At 42.0% G+C, this 21224-nt stretch overlaps 1 protein-coding gene across 1 annotated transcript in view; it reads right to left on the bottom strand.

Annotated features, from left to right (window-relative positions):
* The window catches only part of ptprfa (protein tyrosine phosphatase receptor type Fa), a 231113-nt gene that overhangs the window by 92114 nt on the left and 117775 nt on the right, over positions 1-21224 (bottom strand). The window contains 3 exon segments of the mRNA XM_053430630.1: positions 5259-5840; positions 10412-10681; positions 16442-16453. Of these exon segments, the coding sequence (XP_053286605.1) occupies positions 5259-5840; positions 10412-10681; positions 16442-16453 (864 nt within the window).

The raw sequence follows: 21224 nt of genomic DNA, 5'->3' as shown, positions 1-21224 counted from the left end.
GGCACAGTCCGTACGTGACCCGACGTGTTATGACAAAATGAGAGAGAGTGGACCTGAAAGTGTGCACTCCCTCGGCTGATAGGCGAGCAGTGTAGGTCAGTGAATTTAAAGTGAGACCCAGAAAGGCAATTTCCTGTCTCGGTGTTAACACGCTCTTTTCCCTGTTCACCACAAAACCCAGATCGGCCAGGTGTGTCAGTACAATGCTCGTGTGCGCCGCAGCCTCTTGCTCTGAGCGCGCCAGCAGCAGCCAGTCGTCCAGATAAGTGGCCACGCGTATACCCCGCTCCCTGAGGGGGGCTATAGCGGCGTCTACACATTTCACAAACACCCTCTGGGCTCAGTGACAGGCCAAATGGGAGTACTAGGTACTCGTACACTGTGTCCTGAAAAGCGAACCTCAGAAATTTCCTGTGAGGAGGATAAATGGGAATGTGAAAATATGCGTCTTTCAGTTCGATTGATGTGAACCAGTCCCCCGGCCGGATCAAACGTGTCAGCGTTGAGTGTGTTAGCATGCGAAACTTGTATCTCCTGAGATACGAGTTCAAAATGCGAAAGTCCTGGATGGGACGTAAGGCAGGTGTTTTCCTCTGAAGGCAGAGTCTCATCCTCCTTTTACTTCGCCCCGCAGCGCTTTTGCATTGAGGCAAGAGCGGAGCCGAAGACACCCTCAGGGACAATAGGCCTGTCCAGGATGTCCTCCTTTTCTCTATCGGACAGATTGGTCAGATTCAGCCATCTCGTCCTCTCTTGTAACACCAACATCGACATGCACTTCCCCGCCGCCTGTACAGCGCATCGCTGGACGCGTAGGCAGATATCCGCTATTGTGGTGACCTCGTCCCACGCGGAACATTCGGGCACGTCAGCTATGTCGTCAAAAAGCTCCGCTTGGTAAGCTGACAACATGGAGGTGACGTTGAGAGCCCTCACTGTCAAAGCCGCTGCTTTATAAGCTCGCTCAGTCATGGCAGATTGGAAGCGATCGGCTTTCGTGGGGAGTGTAGGGGCCCTGGATTAGGCAGCTGACAGCCGTGGATGAAGGTGAGCTGCCACAAGGGGCTCCATGGGAGGCATGCGGGCCATGGCATGCTTATCCATCCCCTCAACATCCAAGGAAGACGCACCTTGAATGGTGGTTTTGCTAGAGTAAGGGTTTTGCTTCCATGAGGCGATAACTTCTTCCAGGAGTTCCGGGAACACCGGGAGAAGTTGTCTCGCAGCCCTTTTAGCTTGGGGTAATTTCTCCCCCTCGTAGCGGGACCTTTGGGCCTCCGCCACGACCGCGGGCCATGGAATCTTCAGTCTCTCTGCGGCGCGTTTACACACATCGTGCATATCACCGCTAGGCTGGGGCATAATTGTCCCAACCGAGCCCTTTGCCGGGCTTGGAGAACTGAGAGCCTGTGCAGGTGGAACGAAGCAGGATTCATAATCCTCGTCGTCACCGTCCGACACCAGACAATCCTCGCAGTCGGACTCATCCTCCTCCTCATAATCCAACATGAGTGGTGGCTCCGCTAGTGGGTCCAGCAAATCCAGGGTGGAGCCCCAGTGCTGAATCTCTGGTTCGGGAGCGTCCTCCTCGTCCACACCGGGTTGGGGTTCCTCGGTAGTGGCACTGGAAAGGATCGGGTCCCTCGCAGAGACGCTAGCTTGGCGTGCTAGTCGTCGGCAGAGATTCTTCGCTGTGAAGCCGGCGCAGTCGGCGCACAAGCTCGCGTTGCTGATAGCGGCGCGGGCATGTTCCAGCCCGAGACACGCAGAGCAGACCTGGTGTGTGTCGATGCTCAAGATTTTATTTCCACAGGTGCACAGGCAATGGGCATCGCCTAGTTGCGAGGTGGAGGGAAGCTTTGCAGCTTGATCCATTTAGCTTGGTGTGCTAAAGAGGAGCGAATTATCTGGAATGATATCAATGTTAGCTAGCTCCGGTGGCAGGCAGTGTGGTGACCGAGCCGTTTAGCTATTTAAATAGAAGCAACTACCTATGGTGAAGGCAGTCGGATCAGCGTTCCTACCACTAGCGTCCAGCGATGGAGGTGTTAGCTCCGGTCTATGGACAGCAGGTAGTTAGCATCGACGCAGATTAAAGATGCTTGTTCGTGAAGCGAGAAGAGGTGTTTGAATGACGTGTGCACCTTGACTCGGACGTCACGACTGCCAGCCTATCAGGGCTGGCAAATTGGTATAAGTGCTTCTGTGAATACGCGTTAGGGGCGTATCCCATAGTGATATAGTGAGACATCGAAACGAATGCTAAGAAAGAGAACTGCGACAAGTTGAAGCGAAATGAGACATATGAGAGACAGAAATTAGAATGAACTCTGGTGGGGCCTCCAAGATGTAAATCTCTGATGAGAGACAAAGGGTTTCAGATAAACAGCAACGGTTCCAGTTTTCTGCTAAATAGGTTATATACATATGTTGTGCAGTAATGCGTTAAAAGTGATACCATAAAACGGTGTGCCTTTAAGCATTCGGTTATTTGGTTATCAAAATACAATATAAAACATTGATATTTAAAATATTAATATTAAATCATAACTTTAGTTGGTTAAAGTTACCTCGGGGCACCACCCTTCAAAGGAAAGGAAAAGATAGCCAATTTATTGATTAAGTCTCATAAAAGTACTAACTACAAATTTGGCGCTCTGATTAACAATTAAATTAATAACTATAATCAAATTGACCATCTAGATAGTAAGCTAAGTTGAAAGAACAGTCTCATTTAGATCTAGTTCAATTAGAAATCTCAATATTTACTATTGAAGATTATATAATGAACAGTGAATGTTATGGAGTTTTTGACAGTGTAAAGGCTGGCAAAATTCACTTAGGCAACATTAATGAAATAACATTTGTGAAAGAAAAACAATTATGAATATTATAAAGTATAAAAACAAAAATTACTACAAACATACTAACTAAACAAAGATGTGTGTGTGAGTGTGGGTGTCTATTTAAGTCAGTGTGCTTCCCAAGATGGTGGCTTAATTAAAAGTTCACACCTTCCTTAGCATGCTTTCAAAATGGTCGTTGACCCCCCTTAAAGTTAACCCCCCCCCCCCTCTTCTGAAGTTGCTTTACGACCGATAGCGGCGTATGGTTTAACTAGGTGAAGTGATATGCGTGTGTCTGTGTTGGTGCTAAATTAGACAAAGAGGATAGACTGAAATGCAAAGAAAGACCATGAAGAGCATTATAAAACTAACCTTACTTTCGAATAACTTATAAATGGTAAATGTTAAATGGTTTTGTATTTATATAGCGCTTTTCTAGTCTTGATGATCACTCAAAGCGCTTTACAGTACAGTTTTGCATTCACCCATTCACACACACATTCATACAGTGCATCTATTCGCAGCACTTTGTTATTCTATGGGGGGCCATTCGGGATTCAGCATCTTGCCCAAGGACACTTTGGCATGCAGATGGATCAGACTGGGGATCGAACGACCGACCTTCAGGTTTTAGGACAACCACTCTACCCCTCGGCCACAGCCGCCCAGAATGTCACACACATATCAACCTCATAGACATCACACAGAATCAAATAAACAGTATTGCTTAGCCTATTATTATTATTAAGCCCAGTATGTTACCAGTCCTTAGAAAAGGAGAAATTAAGTTGCTGTGCAGTTCGCAGTTCTGTGAAGCCTTCTGGTTGGTCATAAGGTTCTGCACTTGTGGTTCTGTCGAGCTGTGGGGCTCAATTGCTCGTTGAATCTTACCTGCAGGACACTGAGTCACTGCCAGGAGTTTGGAAGACCTTGATTTGAGAGGCGGTGTCCTTGATAGGATGAGCTGGGAGCTAGACCTTTGCGTTCCTCTAGTAGATTTGGATAAGAAGAGAAGATGCCAGGCTCCCCCCTCTGCGATGCAGGAAAAGATGGGCCGGCAGCCTTCCTCCGGGGAAGGTTGGTGAAAAAGAGAGTGAGGAGGGGGAGATCTGTCCTTATATGGGCCTGGTGACCTCACAGGTCATGGGGCCAGAGTGACCAATTGGATTTGACCCTGGTGGCTTTTTCACACCTCTGGGTGAAACTGTCCGGAACAAAGGGACCTGCGGCATCCTGGGAGATTGAGTTCCTTGGCTTTCTCAAGAACAAAGAAACATGCTGTTTTCAGGCTTTCACTAACATGTAGGCCGAAAAGGAGGCCTGTGGTTCCACAAAAGCCATGTCCCAACATATACAATACCCATATAAATTAAATTTTTGGTTTGGTAAATCTTTTGGCAATTATGCCCCAAAACTATAACTGTTTGTAGGTTGAGCCAATGTGATGTAACTGTGATGAATCCAACAGCTGCCTTTAAGGTTTATTGTTAAACAAATAATACATAATACACCAGCTCTCATCAAAAGACGCCCAGAAAAGGGATTACATTTTATTTTCTATAAATTGAGGTATTGATTAATCTTTCCTTCATTGTTTTGTTGAGTCTTATTTACTTGCTTATTTAAAATGTTTTTCCTCATATATTTGTGTTCAGCCTCAAACGAATGGGCTGAGCATTAAAGATAGCACCCCCATTGATTGACTTCCAGTTATTGGATTCAATAGGACTATGCATGAACAGCCCACTCAGGTAAATTGTTCCAATATTTTTCACAAAGTTGATAACTAAATCAGATAAAGTGGAGACCTCGAGCCATTCTAAGATCATATTCCGATGCACATAAGCCTGTGCTATGCTTTCAGCCCCTGGTTTATGAAGCAGGAGTGTTGCATGCTGCTCTTGACACCTCTTCCACTGGAACATACCAATAATGAAAACTGCAGTAGGCAAAGGGATGTATGTTTTACATCTCTAGGTTTGTTCCTGTAACATACTATCCCTATATAGTATTCATATAAACTACACACTGAACCTTTAATAAAATTGTTGTACCATTCACCTTCAGACCTATGTAGTCCAAGACCTTCCTTTTAAACAAAATAGGTGCAGCTGTTTGGGCTATACCAGAGTTTAGTGTTCTATAAAGGACCTTCCTGACTGGGTAAAAACATCAGGGGTTGTTTTTACCAAACCAAAAAGTTTAGGTGTTAAAATGCTTGAACATTCATCAGCTAGAAACAGACCTGACTTCAACTTAAAACTAATGTAGCTCTGTTGTAATTAGGCCACTGGCAAGTTGTGTTTTAAATTATGCTGTTGCCACAAAGGGATACAGAGAACACCTGACTCAGTAGCATGATGCTTAAAATACAATTTGACTGTAACATCTTCAGAATTTGTTTGTTCTCACCTCCCTGCTGGGTCTTGATCTGCAGAACATCAGAGGGAGGTCCGTCTCCCACTGAGGTAAAGCCCAGTACTCTCAGGTTGTATGTGATATCTGTGGCCAGGCCTGAGATGGTGGTGAGCTGGCTGTTATCTGTGTTGTGTTTCTGCCAGGCACTTAGTGGGGTATTGTGTGTGGTGCTGTAGTAGACCCTGTAACCCCGTATTTGGCCGTTGGGCTCCTCTGGAGGTTCCCACTGAACCAGCATTGTGCTGGAACTCAGCATGCGCGCCTGGACGTGAAGAGGAGGGGATGAGGGTGCTTGCTCACTTGTACGAGTCTCCACAATACCACTGGGAGGCCCCCGGCCGACGTTGTTGATAGCCATTACGCGAAATTCATATTCGGAAAAGGGGCTGAGGCCACCGATGCTGTATCGGGTGGTGGCTACTCCATCTACTTCCTGGAAGCCGTTTTCGGACAGTTTGGGGCGGTACTGAATTACATAGTAGGACACCGATTCAGGATTACCAGAGTCCCAGGTCAGGGTGACACTGGTTGCTGTGGTTTCTGTCACAATGAGGGAAGCAGGTGGCTTTGGTAGAGCTGTTAAAGAGCAGAGACAGATGGGAGAGTCAGAAAAGTGTCATTCTTCTTAATTTTTCATCTCTCTGACATAAAGGTCTTCAATACAGGCATATGAACCTGGCATTTAGCATGATTATACAATTTCACAGTTCACTGATAGTGATGCACTGTTTATTAAATGAGTACATGTCACTGTCCAGACTTTAATGTCAATTGAATAATGATCTTCTTTATTGATTGCTGTTGACACAGCTTGTGATACTTTGCCACCATACTATCTTTTATCTCAGCCTTCTTCTCTCTTCGATAATAACTTAACCTGTTAGGATGCTTGGATTGTGTTCACGGCAATTATTTCCATCAATCAATCAGACAAACTTTATTTGTATAACCCATTAGCATAAATTACAATTAAAACAAAATCTATTAACAAAAAACATAGAAACCTCAGAGAGAGCCACAAGTGAGGTATCTCTCTCCCAGAACAGACAGAAATTCAATAGATGGGGCATGTACTGTAGCTGAACACAGCAATAAAATTATAATATTTACAACATTGATTAGAAGAAACAGTTTTTTCTCTGCATGAAAAGAAGTGTCGCAGGAAATTTTGGGAGAATTTTCTGTTAATTGCTGTTCACATGAATCTGCAGGCAGCACAGAAAACTGCAAGGGAATTGACACGGGGTACCAGTTTCTGGCAGTTTTACAAGCCTGAGAATGTTGGGAGGTGACCCCCCATTGCTCCTAGGCCTTGGGGAAGCTTTCACATGCAAATGACAATGCTCTGAGCTTTACAAATGACAGTTTCCCTCAGTGCACATAACACCATTTTCTAAAAGGTACCGACTAAACTCTCTGGCTTAAGTACATCAGGCTTAAAATAAATATAAAAACCTGAAATTGTTTCCCTTAAGTAAGTAAGTGTGCTACAATGAATTACATTTTATACCATGAGCAAAGCTCAATGCTAATGAAATAAATTTGAAACAGTGCACTTTATTTCAACATTTTATTATTATCCAAAACAGGACCGGCGCACAGTCCCTAAATTAAGGTGAGACCCAGCTAGAGAGAGAAGCCATTGCTAATTGCTAAACTAACTCTTAGATCTGAAAAGCGTGTTAACAACTGTGGGATTAGCGAGAAAGTTGCAAAAGTAGAATAAAGCATTGAGTGCTTTAGTGGAACTAGTGCATGTTTAAATAGGTATGAACTGCTAAGTTTTTTCATAAACGTGACTTTTTCTCGGGTTGTATTTTTGTAGGAAGCTCTACGTCTCTTCACAACTCTGATGCAAAAAGCCGGCGCCACGAACCGGAGCGAGGGTAAGATTAAAGAAGAGACGTGCTGTGCTGTTTACATTCTCCAAGTTGACTTTATCTCAGTGGTTCTCAAAGTGGGGTGCGCGCCCCCTGGGGGGACGCGGACACTCTCCAGGGGGGGCGCAATGTCACGGACAAAAAAAAACAACACACATTCATACAGTGCATCTATTTGCAGCACTTTGTTATTCTATGGGGGTCATTCAGGGTTCAGCATCTTGCACAAGGACACTTCGGCATGCAGATGGGTCAGACTGGGGATCGAACTGCCGACCACTCTACCCCTCAGCCACAGCCGCCCTAAAGACTCACTCCTTCCTTAGTAAAACCTTCCTGCACTTGCAGCAGGCCTATTCGTAGCCTAATCTAAGGAGTAATTTGCTCCACAGTCTTTTTAAGAAAGCTCATAGCCCCAAGAGCCAGACTTCTATCTAGCTAACTTCTTCCAACTGCAGCTAGCCCTTTTCTCCTTAACACCTACCTTTACATCTTAAATCATCCACCGTGTTGCAACAAATAAAGCACCAGCACTTGAATACTATTCTGTGCTGTCCCTGTCTACATTGTGTACTGTTCGTTTTGTTAGAAACCATTGCCTAGCACAGCCTTATTCGTTATTCGTGTGCAAGTCGCTCACAGCCACACATACAAACACACTCACAAGACCACGACGTTGCAATTAGAACTTTATTAACATCACACACACTGTATCAGCAAACAAATTCAACTATGGACAAGTTTCTGATTCGTAAATGTCCGGCAACCGATGCGCCAGTTGCGAAGAAGCCAAAGAATTTGCAAATATGACGAGAGCCATTTGCAGTTTGGTTTCACTGTAACTGGCACGACTGAGCAACGTCCTCAGTGTGTTTTGTGTGCCGAGGTGCTGGCAAATGACAGCATGAAGCCAAGCAAATTAGAAAGGCACCTCGACACCAAACACCCCGACTTGAAAGAGAAGCCTGTGGACTTCTTTAAAAGGTAAACGTGATGGCCTCCAGCAACAACAATCCACCATCTCCAAGCATAGCACTGTCTCCAAGCTATCTATCTATCTATAAATTGTGGTGTAGTTGAGGGCGGTGGTGGCGGGCGGCGCCGGGGGCCCCAAAATACCCCTAACCAGCTTTGGGGGGGCCCATGTTGCAAAAGTTTGAGAACCCCTACTTTATCTGATCCATTTCATCATTGTGTTTTCACAGCCTGTATCCTGCACACAAGGAGGCAGTCACTGCACATTACGCCGAGACTCGCTGAAAGTCCGGATTTGCAATGCGGAAAAACTACGCCATTGTATGTAACTAACTGTTTAGGATAATTTTTTTTGCTGAGGATCTTCGAACGGTGATGCAGCGGTTCTATTTCTGTTTATTAATAATAAACTCATGTTACTCATGTTGTTTTCCAGCTGCCTGTATTATGACGTACTAAGACACACTATGAGCCAGTATGAAGGAGCTTCCAGTACAACCAACTGGACCTTGCATCAGCATTGAGGAGTTCAGGAGTCGTCGGAGAAGAAAGAGGGTAAGGTTAGATTCATTAAATCATTTTTCAGTTAATTTAGTTTTTAGGTGTAGGTTGTCATTGAACTGTGCTAATTGTACTGATTGTGTTTACAGCTGATTGAAGTGGGACAGATGACATGGATCCATCCTTCCACAGCCAGGAGCTCACCGACCTGTGTGCCACACTGCAAATAAGACTAGAAGCTACACTGGATCTCACAGCTACACACCACAGACTTCTACACACTGGGCAGATTCGGACAGAGTCCAGAAAAGAACATATGACCCAGAGGCTGCAAAGAGACATTTCAAGCTTCACCTGATTAGTTTTTCACTGGCTAGGCCAGTTGTGTTTGTACAATATTTGTGCTGTAAGTAAATAAAGCTTTGACTCATCATATACCTTGCTCATGTTTTTTTCCATGAACAATATGTTCAACATACAGCATCAAGCATCACATGAATTAATGTATAGTCTTAATTAACTGCAGTGCTTTTGGTAAAGACTTACTAATAAATTATAATATATATTAATATATACATTATTAGTAACAACTATATATACAAACTATATATACATTTTTATTATTAATAAAAATGAGGAGGGGTTTACCCACGTGTGTACTGCACTGACCCAGGGTGACCAATAGCAACACTTCTACCAGCCAATCACGAGTGACTTTTCGTTTCAAGGGTCTCACGTCCTGTAAACATTCACTAATTGCAAGGGTTAGGTGAGTTCCAAGAGCTTTCCTTTGATGGAAATTCTGCTTTTCGTCTAGTGTTTAGCATAATGTAAGGTGTATCACTGTTTCAAATATTCATACATAAGAAGGGAGCAACAATGAGAATTGAAATGGAGGAGTTATTGCCAGTTATGGTAGAATATGTCAGTATATTATATATCATGCAGCTGCCATCAAGATCAGGATCCATCTCAACCATCCACGATCAGGATCCATTAGTAAGTTCACATAAAGACAACTTAGAGAATCAATAGTGTAGACAACAAGGAGAACTACAAAATCTGATCAAACACACAGAGATATCAGAGAAACTAGAAGAGAGACTGTACTGAGTTGCTGGATGGGACGGTGTATATGGTATCCACATGTTAAAAGGCTAATGATCATTGAGCTCACTGTGTGACTTGCTCCCATCTCCCAAGCTCTCTCTTTGTTATTCTCTGCATGAGCTGAAACCCAACATGTACAGTGTAGGCCAGCAAGTCAAGCCAGCAGCAGCTCAGTTGATGTGTTTGTAGTAGGAAGTAGGATGTTATCAACCTAACAAAGAAACATTTGAACCTTCATAATTGTTGGACTGAGTACTATAAATGTACTTGTATTAATTTCCATATCAGTCCACCACTGCTAGTGACTTAATGAGAAATAATCATAAAAAGAATCATAAAGATAAGTTTGTTCACACATCTGAAAAGAGTTTTATCGAATATCAAGACTCTGTCAGAGCAAATCCATTTTACCTTCCATGAATGTATGACTCTATATTCAGGAGATTTTCACATGAAAGTGATTGAAAATAACTAATAATGAAGCTGAACTCTTTGAATGAGTTGTTTAAGAGGGATTACTGAGGACTTGAAGCTCTATTGTAAATGTATGTCTGCTGTGGAGCCTAAAATCCATAATTCCTTCGCGTTTTATTGATTATTTATGTTTTTTAAGCGTAAGAGTAATTGAGGTCACATTGTACCAGAAACAACTTACAACCCCTAACCTTCACGGTTTCTCACCTTTGACGGTTATCTGGGCCGTGGTCTGAATCATGCCCAGGGAGGATATGGCCACGCAAGTGTAATTGGCAGAATGTTGGATGTTGGTGAGCTCCAGGACATTGCGGCCAATAGGCATCTCTTCCTCTCGGGTCAGCTCCACCTCACTAGTCGTCCACTTGACATAAGGCATGGGAGCGCCGACAGCCACACAGGTAAGGTTGACACTGCCTCCAGGCATTACATCATGATTGGTGGGAGGGATGGAGAAACGGGGAGGCACACGACGAACTGCAGGAGTAAAGAGAAGGAGCATGAGAGGCGAAGGGGGGATGTGGTAGCTCGACTCTGAGCTGACTCCATGTTTGACTGGCCTGAATTGTATTGGCAGCAGTGTGTGTGGACGCGTCAGGAAGAATGAGCCTGTGTAAGATCTGCATTTCCCTGAGAGATCTGACTGTCCCATCATGCTCTGCTATGGAGACTGACTGTGTTTCTTCAGCTGAAAGAGTTTAAACCAAGTTTATGGGAAGTGTTTCTTTCCAACTCGTTTCAGCTGAGATCTGCAGTCTAGTGTCCTACATGTCATATTAGCAAATACCTTTAATGTTTGTCTGTTAGTTGCTGTTCAGTATTTGATCTATAAGTTTTTTTAAAGGAAAGCTTTGATTCAATTCCAGTTTGTCAGGCTGCTTTCACAGTTTTATCTATAGTTTTATACATTTTCTATTCATTTAATTTCAATTTTAAAGGATCAATGTAAACTATTATCAATGAACATCATGTCAAAATTATCATCTAAAAGTAAATGGACTAGACCATATTATTAGAGTGCTTTTTCAGTCTAATCAACCACTCAAAGCACTTTACAGTTCAAATCACATTCACACACACGTTCTTACATTATTGGCACAGCTGGGTTAGTGAAGAGCCTCTCAGACAACAGCAAACACAATGTTCAGTGTTGTGGTTAATCTAATGCAAGCAGGACTCTGATAATTGATTCTGATAATGAGCTAATAAGCAAGAAAGACATATTACATACGCATCATATTGTTTTGCTTTATCTTTATATTCATCTTACTATTAAATCATTAAGAAGTTAAAATACTGTGTTTAAACTATGAATTGACAGTTTTAAACCAAATATCAATATCATTGGCCGGGCCTATCCCCATAAGTGTGTTGCTGAATCATCTCAAACTCTATTTGGGATTGTTTACACTCCTCTACTGTTGTAACTCTTTGTGTAAAAAATGAATTTGTTCAAAGGGAAGCTGTCGGAACATTGTGCCATCTTTACGGTTCATTGTTTCTCATCCATCTCTGTGACAGCTGTCTTTATGTCCTGCCTTTAAAGGTGGCCATTCAGAAGAACCATCAGCTTCCCTGCATTAAGAGCTGTTTTAAGCACACTTAGTGAAATTAGTTTAAATACACTCTGAATAATAAATACTTCTTACAGGAACAAGTGTGGGACACAACTATTAGTTTGGCTCGTCCTCTCAGAGCCCTATGATGTCGATAAAGCATTACCTCACATCATGCCAGCTCTGTAACTGGATATTACCGTTAAATAAGGCTGGGCCGTGTTCACTTATAAAAGTGACCAATTGGGAGCCGTTGCCTGAGGCACGTAACTTGATTTCTATGGAGAATATGGGCTTTCCTGCAAGGAAGAATGCACCTGCAGCCAACTGTGCAGATAGTCAAGGGCATTTCCATCACATCCTGCAGCTGAGGCACCAAGTGGTCTTGAGCGAATACTGAAGGATTCTGCCCTTAGCGTGGGGATTGACTTCCTAACTACGCTATCTCTGAATTAGTGCAACAGCACTGTGTGAGCATTAAGCATGCAGATGGCTGTGTTGCATAAGGGAAGTCCTCACTTTTTTGACTTAGCAGAGCAGAGGCAAGTAAATCTGACTAACAAAGTGTGATTCAAGCAGTGGTAGATTGGGAGTCTGAGGAGTTTTCACTGTGGATCAGGGGCTTTTCTAGGGTCTTGTCTTGGTTTAACTAAAGAAGAGCAGGGTTACACATAAAGTCACTATCTTTCAGTTTAGAAAATGTGAGAGGTGATGATAATGGAGTCATGCTTGGGGAAGTAGCACTGGCAGTAGGTGGAGTATGTTTGGCAGAACAATGGCTGACAACAATTTGTGAGTTTCGAAGGGCATGCGCGGGCTGAATGTTACTGTAGTGGGGGAGAAGAGACTGTGTCTTTGTGGCGTTGCTCATACAGGAATAGCACTGTCTACTGGCAAGGGCAACTGTAGGCTCTAAAACAGAGATGCTGGCAAAAATAAGTCCCAATGTAGCTGTTGTGCTGGCGAACATGATGTAGAAAAAGAGGAGAGAAGAAAAGGCTTAGGACTGAGAGTGGATGCTATGCAAGAGGAGGAAAGGGAAAAGTTGTAGTGTTGGTGGGGGGTGGATGTCAATCAGGGGAAATGTTTTTTCTCTAGCCATTTACAGAGTCGCTACAATGCTGTGGAAACCTTTCTGTGCTAATTTATTTTAATTACTGATTTAAAATCCTTCAAAAATGATCTCAGCCCTGTTGATGTAGGGGCTGTGTTAGTCAGTGGAGAGCTTAACATGACTTGGATGTAAAGCTGTATGTATGTAAAGATAATGTATATAATTTAAAGATGGATTATCATTAAAGTAGGTAATTCTAAATACAATCCTCTGTTCATATTTGAACATGTGGACCCGGAGCTAACTTGATCATTTGTAAATTTCCATGTAACTAAGGGAAGTAAACATTACACAGAAAACGATAAACCCTAGGTAGTTTGAGGTGGAGCTCCAGTTTTGTGGTAATGATCAAGGTAACTTGCCTATCTCCACATCTGTCACTGCCATCAGTCCCAGGGGAAAAGTAAAAAAGTAAAAAAATCTAAATGTATTCATGTTTTCTGAAGGTGACATTTTAGGAACTCTTGACATCATCCCTTTGTCCAGGTGCTGAAATGTATTGTCTTCTTTTTTTGTGTGTGAAAGTAATTCATGTCAGGTCAAACTGAGGTGCCTGCTGGTTGGTTATTGGAACAGTTAGGATCTCAGATGTGCTGGCAGGTACTGAGGGGAACAGCATCTTCTTCAATGGATCAATTAGAAACAATTGAGTTACCCATGGACATGGATAAGGCTCATGATGCGATGACAATAGTTTACAGAGTCAGAGGTTATGAGTGATGTTATCTTATATTTGCTACTGTTTGCCTTGACTGAATTTGTTGCTCAGTTACCATAATGAACTTTGGCAGAAAAGGTGGCAGCTGACAGGATACAGACAGACTCATATCTTTATTGACATGCCAGGAAGGGACTATGTGGGCTATAGTGAAAGAGTGAAGAAGATTTGCAAGGCCAAGTTCTAAAAAAGAAAAGGTTTGGGAGAAGCTGTGATTGGTTGGAATGTAAAGGTTTGTATTTTCTGCTTGGGATACCATGCATCAGCAGCAAAGTTGGAGAGGTGACAGCATGATCCCATCAAGATCCATGGACAAGGATTCAAAATGTGCTGTGAATTGCATCTCAAGTTGAAATAACATTTTGTGTTCCAATCTAGATATAATTTATTTTAACGCTACAGAGACAAGTCAGACTTTTTCTCATGACACCATAGGTCAAACTTACCCAAAACCAGTGTAGATTCTGGATGAAAGCTACACACAGGCCTGTCTTTCTATTTGTAATTCACTTTGTAAATTCATGTTAAGTATATTTAACTTTGCTTCAAATTTCCTTCCTAAATTTAAAACCTTTGTGTACCAGGTGTTTAAGCTGGGACCAATGACAAAGGTTGTAGAACATCAAGGATCAGATACTTGCTCAAGCAGTAGTAGTGCTGAGCAATACATGATTCTTCAGCAGTTATGTATTGCAAAGGGTAGAGAATTTATATTTATTTCATTTTCTTTGTCTTTCTCCTCTGGTCTTTTACTATCATTGCTTCTTTAATTTTCAAGTCTTCCATTATTCCATCTCAATCAAAGCCCCTTTATCTGCCATAACCATTACATGTTCAGAATCCACAAGTACATAGGAAATGGGGATGGGCATAATTAATCGAGAATCGATTATTGATCGTTAAGAGTTTGGTCGATGACATTATTCTTTCATCGACGAAAAAACTGGATTTTGTTATGTGGCAGGAGGTCGGAATATCCGAGTTGCCCTGAATACAGCACAGCTAGGACGTTAGCAACTGGAGGAGGCAGCCCGGAGCTAGCCCATCCCTAATAGGAAATTCAAGTCAAGTATTGTTACTGAAATTTGAAATAAGGTTTAAGACCCTATCACCCATGAAGCATTCCTCTGTGTTCCCTGCCACAGACAAAAAGCCACAAAAGTACTGTCTCTGGAGAATAAAATGCAATCTACAAGCTGTACCGGAAGTCTGCATATTGATTGATATCCACATGTCAAACACAAACACTTCAGATAGGGCTGTAGTACTCTCAAATGGTAGCTCCCACCCCCTCAATTTCTGAGCTCCTCTACATTCTCCTACTAATGAATAAGCCGTAAGAGTCCCAGAAAAAAGCTGTAAACGTGTTTGAGGCTATTTTGTTCTCTTGGAGAGTGAGGTTTTCGAGCAGATACAGATAGGAGGAGAGCATGGTAAAATCAGTGTGAGCTCAGAGCCTGGTGCTCAGTGTAATGATGGTCAGATAGCAAATGAGAGGTGAGACGAGCCATGCTTTGGAATTTGCTAGGACAATAATAACATGATCAGCATGCTGGAGTGGACATCATGGGACTGACACAGTGCAACATTTTGTGAAGTGAGCACAAACTCTGGACTTATTATGTAAAGCTCTTGATCTTTCACAAAGAAATATGTGAGTTTGTAACTGGATACATGATTATCATTTCTGTGTTTTTAATTAAAATTAGGTTATGTTTTAGGAAACAGTGCAAGACCCTACAAATAATTACACAATCTAAAAAGCCTGTCAGAGGTGTGAATCAAAGCTTACAAAAACCTGGACCATAGTAACTGAATTCATGGATCCAGAATCTGAAAGAGGATTTTATCAGACAACCAGGTCAGGTGGTCTCCCCAACATGAAGACTTGTCTAACCTGAGGTCAAGACTGTACTTATCTGTCCTTGTGTTTGTAAAATGTCAAACACCATCACAGCCAATTATTTTACTTACTAATTAGCAGTTGTGTAAGTATAATGCTAAGGCTACTGTTTTCAGGGATGTGAGACACCGGCAGGGAAGCACCAGCCGGTCAGTGTCTGGGGTTGTTCGTGTGAGAGCTCTGTTAATTAACTGGTAATATATGACTCTATAATGTTAAAAACATAATAATTTAAACATTGTGGCACTGTGATCAAGGAGATCTACCACACATGAATATACACATGAAAGCAAATGCAGGCAGTAGGTTATATGATATATCATTAAATGTTTTACTTTGCAATGCGCATTACAATATTGATACCAAGTGCATCTGTTGTCTTTGATTTCCTGTTGACATTAATAATAATGCAAAGTAAAGGTTAATGGTCCATTCTTGTGAGTTCCACCTGATCAACTTCAACTCCTAAGACTATTGATGTAAATCTAACTGTAGTCGTAGAAAAGCATATTGCCTGCATGGAAAATAAAAAGAAATTGGATCAGAACCCTGCAGAGGTAAAAGGACTTCACTCCCTTTGCACTCTTTGATTAAACAAAATGAAACTGTCATACCATGCTGTTTAAGTGTTGTATATCTTTTATGCAATCCCATCCAGGTTGGGACATGTATATGAGACATGTAATGCACATTATGGGCATTTAAGAGATGCTCATTTCACAAAATTTTAGAGGAGCAGGCTGCATGAAGCAATATTTAATGTTGTGCAAGACAGCATACAGTGTGGGGAAGGATGCAGTTGGGGGAGCAAAAGAGTTGCACTGTGTTGTTGGGGCCCTGAGAAAGAGGCCGGGACGGGCCTGAGGCGCCCAGCGAGATGCTGGCGCAGCACGGCTCCAGTCTGCCAGGCCTTGGTGTTAGGAGAGAAAAGAGTGAAAAAACCAACCTTCCCGTTGATCTGAGTGGTGAGATTTTGATTGTGTTTTTGGATGGCAGGGTGCAATGGTGATGGAGGGATTCAAGATAAAGTGAAAAAAAATGAAAACAAACGGTAGGGGCAAAATAATATTGAGAGGAAAAGGACAAGGAGAAACAGAGAGAGTAAAACAGGCAAATATCTGCTTATCCATTAATGTGTGAAAAAATCCCAGTGGAGACAAGAGCCTGTGCAGAGCAGTGACACACACACACGCGCATCAACCAGTGACGTGCAAAGTCATCAAACACACAAAGAAAAAGGCCATGAAGGATACTCTTTCCAGTGTATTCAGTCAGCCCTTACAAATAAACACACAGAAACAGAGGCGGACAGGCACTTATACACCCCTTCACTGTGGCTGTCCTTAACTATTTTCCCCTCAGAGCCATAAAAGCACATTAAACAATAAGAAACAGCTGCCTTCATGTGTGGCTCAAAGGATAAGCATTTGAGAGATGAACAGAAACATATGATATGAGTGGAAGAAGGGAACATGAGAAATTAAAAACCATAGAGTAATATCGAAAGAAAGCTACACAGAGATGAAAATTGAAACATAAGCTGTCAGCATAGCTGGAAATGTTAAAGGTTAAAGCACACACAGGAACCTTGAAAAGAGAGCTAGAAGTTATGTACTTCATTATTCTGTAGCTTTACTGGGGGAAACTTCTTATGAACGATACACGATATTGATTTTTGTCAACACTTTTCAAGAACAAGTCAGCCTTGGGAATATCTTTAAATCAATGTATTTTTGGAGAGATTCTTGAAAAGTGTTTTATTTTGTTCTCAAAGGCAATGTTTTTAATCTCAGGTATGTTCGCTCTGTCATCTGCTTATACATATTGATACTGTATGTATCTCCATGACACACACACACATACGCACACACACACATAAGCACATACACAGGCCTCTGTGAAAAAAGCTATCCAAACCTACTTGGCCCTATGTGAAAAAGTAAGTGCCTCCTAAACCTAATAACTGGTTGTGCCACCCTGGGCGTACACAGCTGCAATCAAGCGTTTGCGATAACTGGGTCTTTCACATTGCTGTGGAGGAATTTTTTACCACTCTTCTTTGCAGAATTGTTTTAATTCAGCAGCATTGGATGTTTTTCGAGCATGAACGGCTTGTTTAAGTCATGCCAAAGCATGTCAATTGGATGTAAGTCCGGACTTTGATAGGGCCACTCCAAAACCTTCATTTTGGTTTTTTTTAACCACTCAGATGTGGACTTGCTGGTGTGTTTCGATCATTGTTCTGCCGCATTACCCAAGTGCGCTTGAGCTTGAGGTCACAAACTGATGGCCGGACATTCTCTTTCAGGATTTTGTGGTAGAGAGCAGAATTCATGGTTCCGTCAATTATGGCAAGTCGTCCAGGTCTTGAAGCTGACCATCAAACCAGACCATCAAACTACCACCACCATGTTTGACTGTTGGTATGATGTTTTTTTATGAAATGCTGTGTTAGTTTTACGCCAGATATAACGGGACGCACACCTTCCGAAAATTTCAACTTTTGTTTTTTCAGTCCACAGAATATTTGCCCAAAAGTCTTGGGGATCATAAAGATGTTTTTCAAATGTGAGACGAGCCTTTGTGTTATTTTTGGTCAGCAGTGGCCTTCGCCTTGGAACTGTTCCATGGATGCCATTTTTGCCCAGAGTCTTTCTTATTGTTGAATCATGAACACTGACCTTAGCTGAGGCAAATGAGGCCTGCTGTTCAGGGCTGCTCAGAGTCTATATAAAACGACATATCTCTCTTCTCAGATTCAGGCAGACAGTGAACGTATGGTGCTTGACTAAATTATTCAATTAATATTACATGGTTGTTTTTGTCTTCCACAGCACCTTTCTAACATCATCAACTGTATGCATTACTGACCTGTGTTATATTATATTATTATTTTATGTTCAACAATAGAATACATTCTTAAACCACTGTTTGTCCTTTCTTTTTTCAATTGACATTGCTCTTTTAAAGTATTGTATCATGGGAAATATGGAGTTTGAGTATTCACCCCCCTTGGACTTTTTCCCATTATGTACTGTTACTAACTGGAATTCAAATAGACTTAAATAAACTTTTTCCCGTTTGATCAACAAAACATGCATAGTACTTTGGAGGTGCAAAATAAATTTTATTGTGACACAAACAATAATGAGAACAAAAAAGTTGACATCTGTTGGGTGCATAATTATTCACCCCCCTGTGTCAATACTTGGTAGAACCCCCTTTCGCTGCAATTACAGCTGCAAGTCTTTTGGGGTATGTCTCTACCAGCTTTGCACATCTAGAGATGGAAAGGTTTGTCCATTCTTCTTGGCAAAAAAGATGAAGCTCAGTCAGATTGGATGGAGACCGTCTGTGAACCGCAATCTTCAAGTCTTGCCATAGATTCTCTATTGGATTGAGGTCTGGGCTTTGACTGGGCCATTTTAAGACATTAACATTCTTTAATCCAAACCATTCCTTTGTAACTCTGGCTGTATGTTTAGGGTCATTGTCCTGCTGGAAGATGAACCTCCGCCCCAGTCTCAAGTCTTTTGCAGACTGCATCAGATTTTCTTCAAGGATTTCCCTGTATTTGGCTCCATCCATCTTTCCCTCTATTCTGACCAGTTTCCCTGTACCTGCTGAAGAGAAGCATCCCCACAGCATGATGCTACCACCACCATGTTTCACTGTTGGTATGGTGTGCTCAGGGTGATGGGCAGTGTTGGGTTTTCGCCACACATAGCGTTTTGCATCGAGGCCAAAAAGTTCAATTTTGGTCTCATCTGACCAGAGCACCTTCTTCCGCATGTTTGCTGTGTCTCCCACATGGCTTCTGGCAAACTCCAAACGGGATTTTTTATGGATCCCTTTCAACAATGGCTTTCTTCTTGCCACTCTTCCATAAAGGCCAGATTTGTGGAGTAGACGACTAATAGTTGTCCTGTGGACAGATTCTCCCACCTCAGCTGTGGATCTCTGCAACTCCTCCAGAGTAACCATGGGCCTCCTGGTTGCTTCTCTGATTAATTTTCTCCTTGTCCGACTCTTCAGTTTGGGTGGACGGCCTCCTCTTGGTAGGTTTGCGGTTGTGCCATATTCTTTCCATTTTCTTATGATGGATTTTATGGTGCTCAGAGAGATGTTCAAAGCTCTGGATATTTTTTTATAACCTAACCCTGCTTCATATTTCTCCACAACTTTATCCCTGACCTGTTTGGTGAGCTCCTTGGTCTTCATGATGCTGTTTGTTCAGTAATGATCTCCAACAAACTCTGAGTCCGTCACAGAACAGGTGTATTTATACTGAGATTAAATTGCAGACAGGTGGACCCTATTTACTAATTATGTGACTTGCAAATGTGACTTGTGAATGCAATTGGTCGCACCAGATCTTTGTTAGGGGTTTCACAGTAAAGGGGGTGAATACATATGCACTCAACACTTTTCAGATTTTTATTTGTAAATAATTGTGAAATCCATGTAATATTTCCCCCCACTTCCAAATGATGCACTATTTTGTGTTGGTCCATTACATAAACTCACGATGAAATAAATTTTAATCTGTGGTTATACCATGACAAAATGTAGAAAAGTCCAAAGGGGGTGAATACTTATGCAAGGCACTGTATATACAGTAGGGGAGAGCGGGGTAGTGTGGGAAATTTTTTACATTTGCTTCCCTCTAGGTGAGCTAAAATGATATATCAGTAAAATTTACACATTTCCCATGAATTCAGGATGTTTTCTGGCAATGGAAATGATCAGAATGTCTTCAGGACAAAGGGCATTGAAAATATGATTGTTTTAAAAACAGTGGTCTTGTGTCTCACTTTACCCCAGCTACGGGGTAAAGTGGTCCACTTACTTTTTCCACTTTAAAACTACCATAACAACACATGTTGTAATAGTTAAAATCCCGACAGCTAGATTGACAACCACTAATATAGGACTAGTAACAGAATCATGGGGATTGGTCAATTAAGCACATTTATGATTATTATGATTCATGTGATCTCTTGCAGACCCTTGCTTACCTGCACATTGTTTCTCTGTCCAATTGGCAGGGACAGGGATATTGTTTTTCTCTGCGTATTCAAATGCCAGTTCACGGCACTTAACTGGAGCAAGGCCATGGAACTGGTCAACTAGTTGTTTCAAGTGTTTGGCAAGCTCCTCCTCCATCTCATCTGTGAATATTCTCTTTACCTCAGCTACTGCACCCCAGGCTACTGATTTTACTTTCCCTATGAATCTTTTGAGGGTTGTCTTGTCAATGTTTCTATCCCTTCAAGCTTTTCTTAAGGACATCTTTCCTTGCATGACCTCAGCGGCTGCACTCTCCATCTCTGCGAGGGGTGTTAGGCCCCAGGTTGTCTTCCTGGTGTATAGTTTCTTGGCATGATGGCTTTTCTACAATGTTTATGACATTAAAAACATTAAAAACATTAAAAATAAAACATATATAATGTAATATAACACTAGAATAAGTTTAAGACTAAACTTAACTTGTGCTTCATGGTCACTTCATGGTCTTCATGGTCACAAATGCTGTGGGGTAAAGTGAGACACTGTCCCACTTTACCCCACAGCCACCGTTTTAGAAAAAACAACATCTCTTAGCAATTCAGGCTAATCTTCAGCTAGCATCAATCACATGGTTTTATATGTCGGAAGTTCACCAACATGTATAAGTTTTTCTACCTGATTCAATTTGTTTTGACACAACAGTTGATTAAGTTCAAAGC

The sequence above is a fragment of the Pleuronectes platessa genome, chromosome 9, assembly GCF_947347685.1.
Source record: "Pleuronectes platessa chromosome 9, fPlePla1.1, whole genome shotgun sequence".
Lineage (NCBI taxonomy): Eukaryota > Metazoa > Chordata > Actinopteri > Pleuronectiformes > Pleuronectidae > Pleuronectes > Pleuronectes platessa.
The sequence above is the reverse complement of the archived record's forward strand: the minus strand, read 5'-3'. Positions and strand labels throughout refer to the sequence as shown.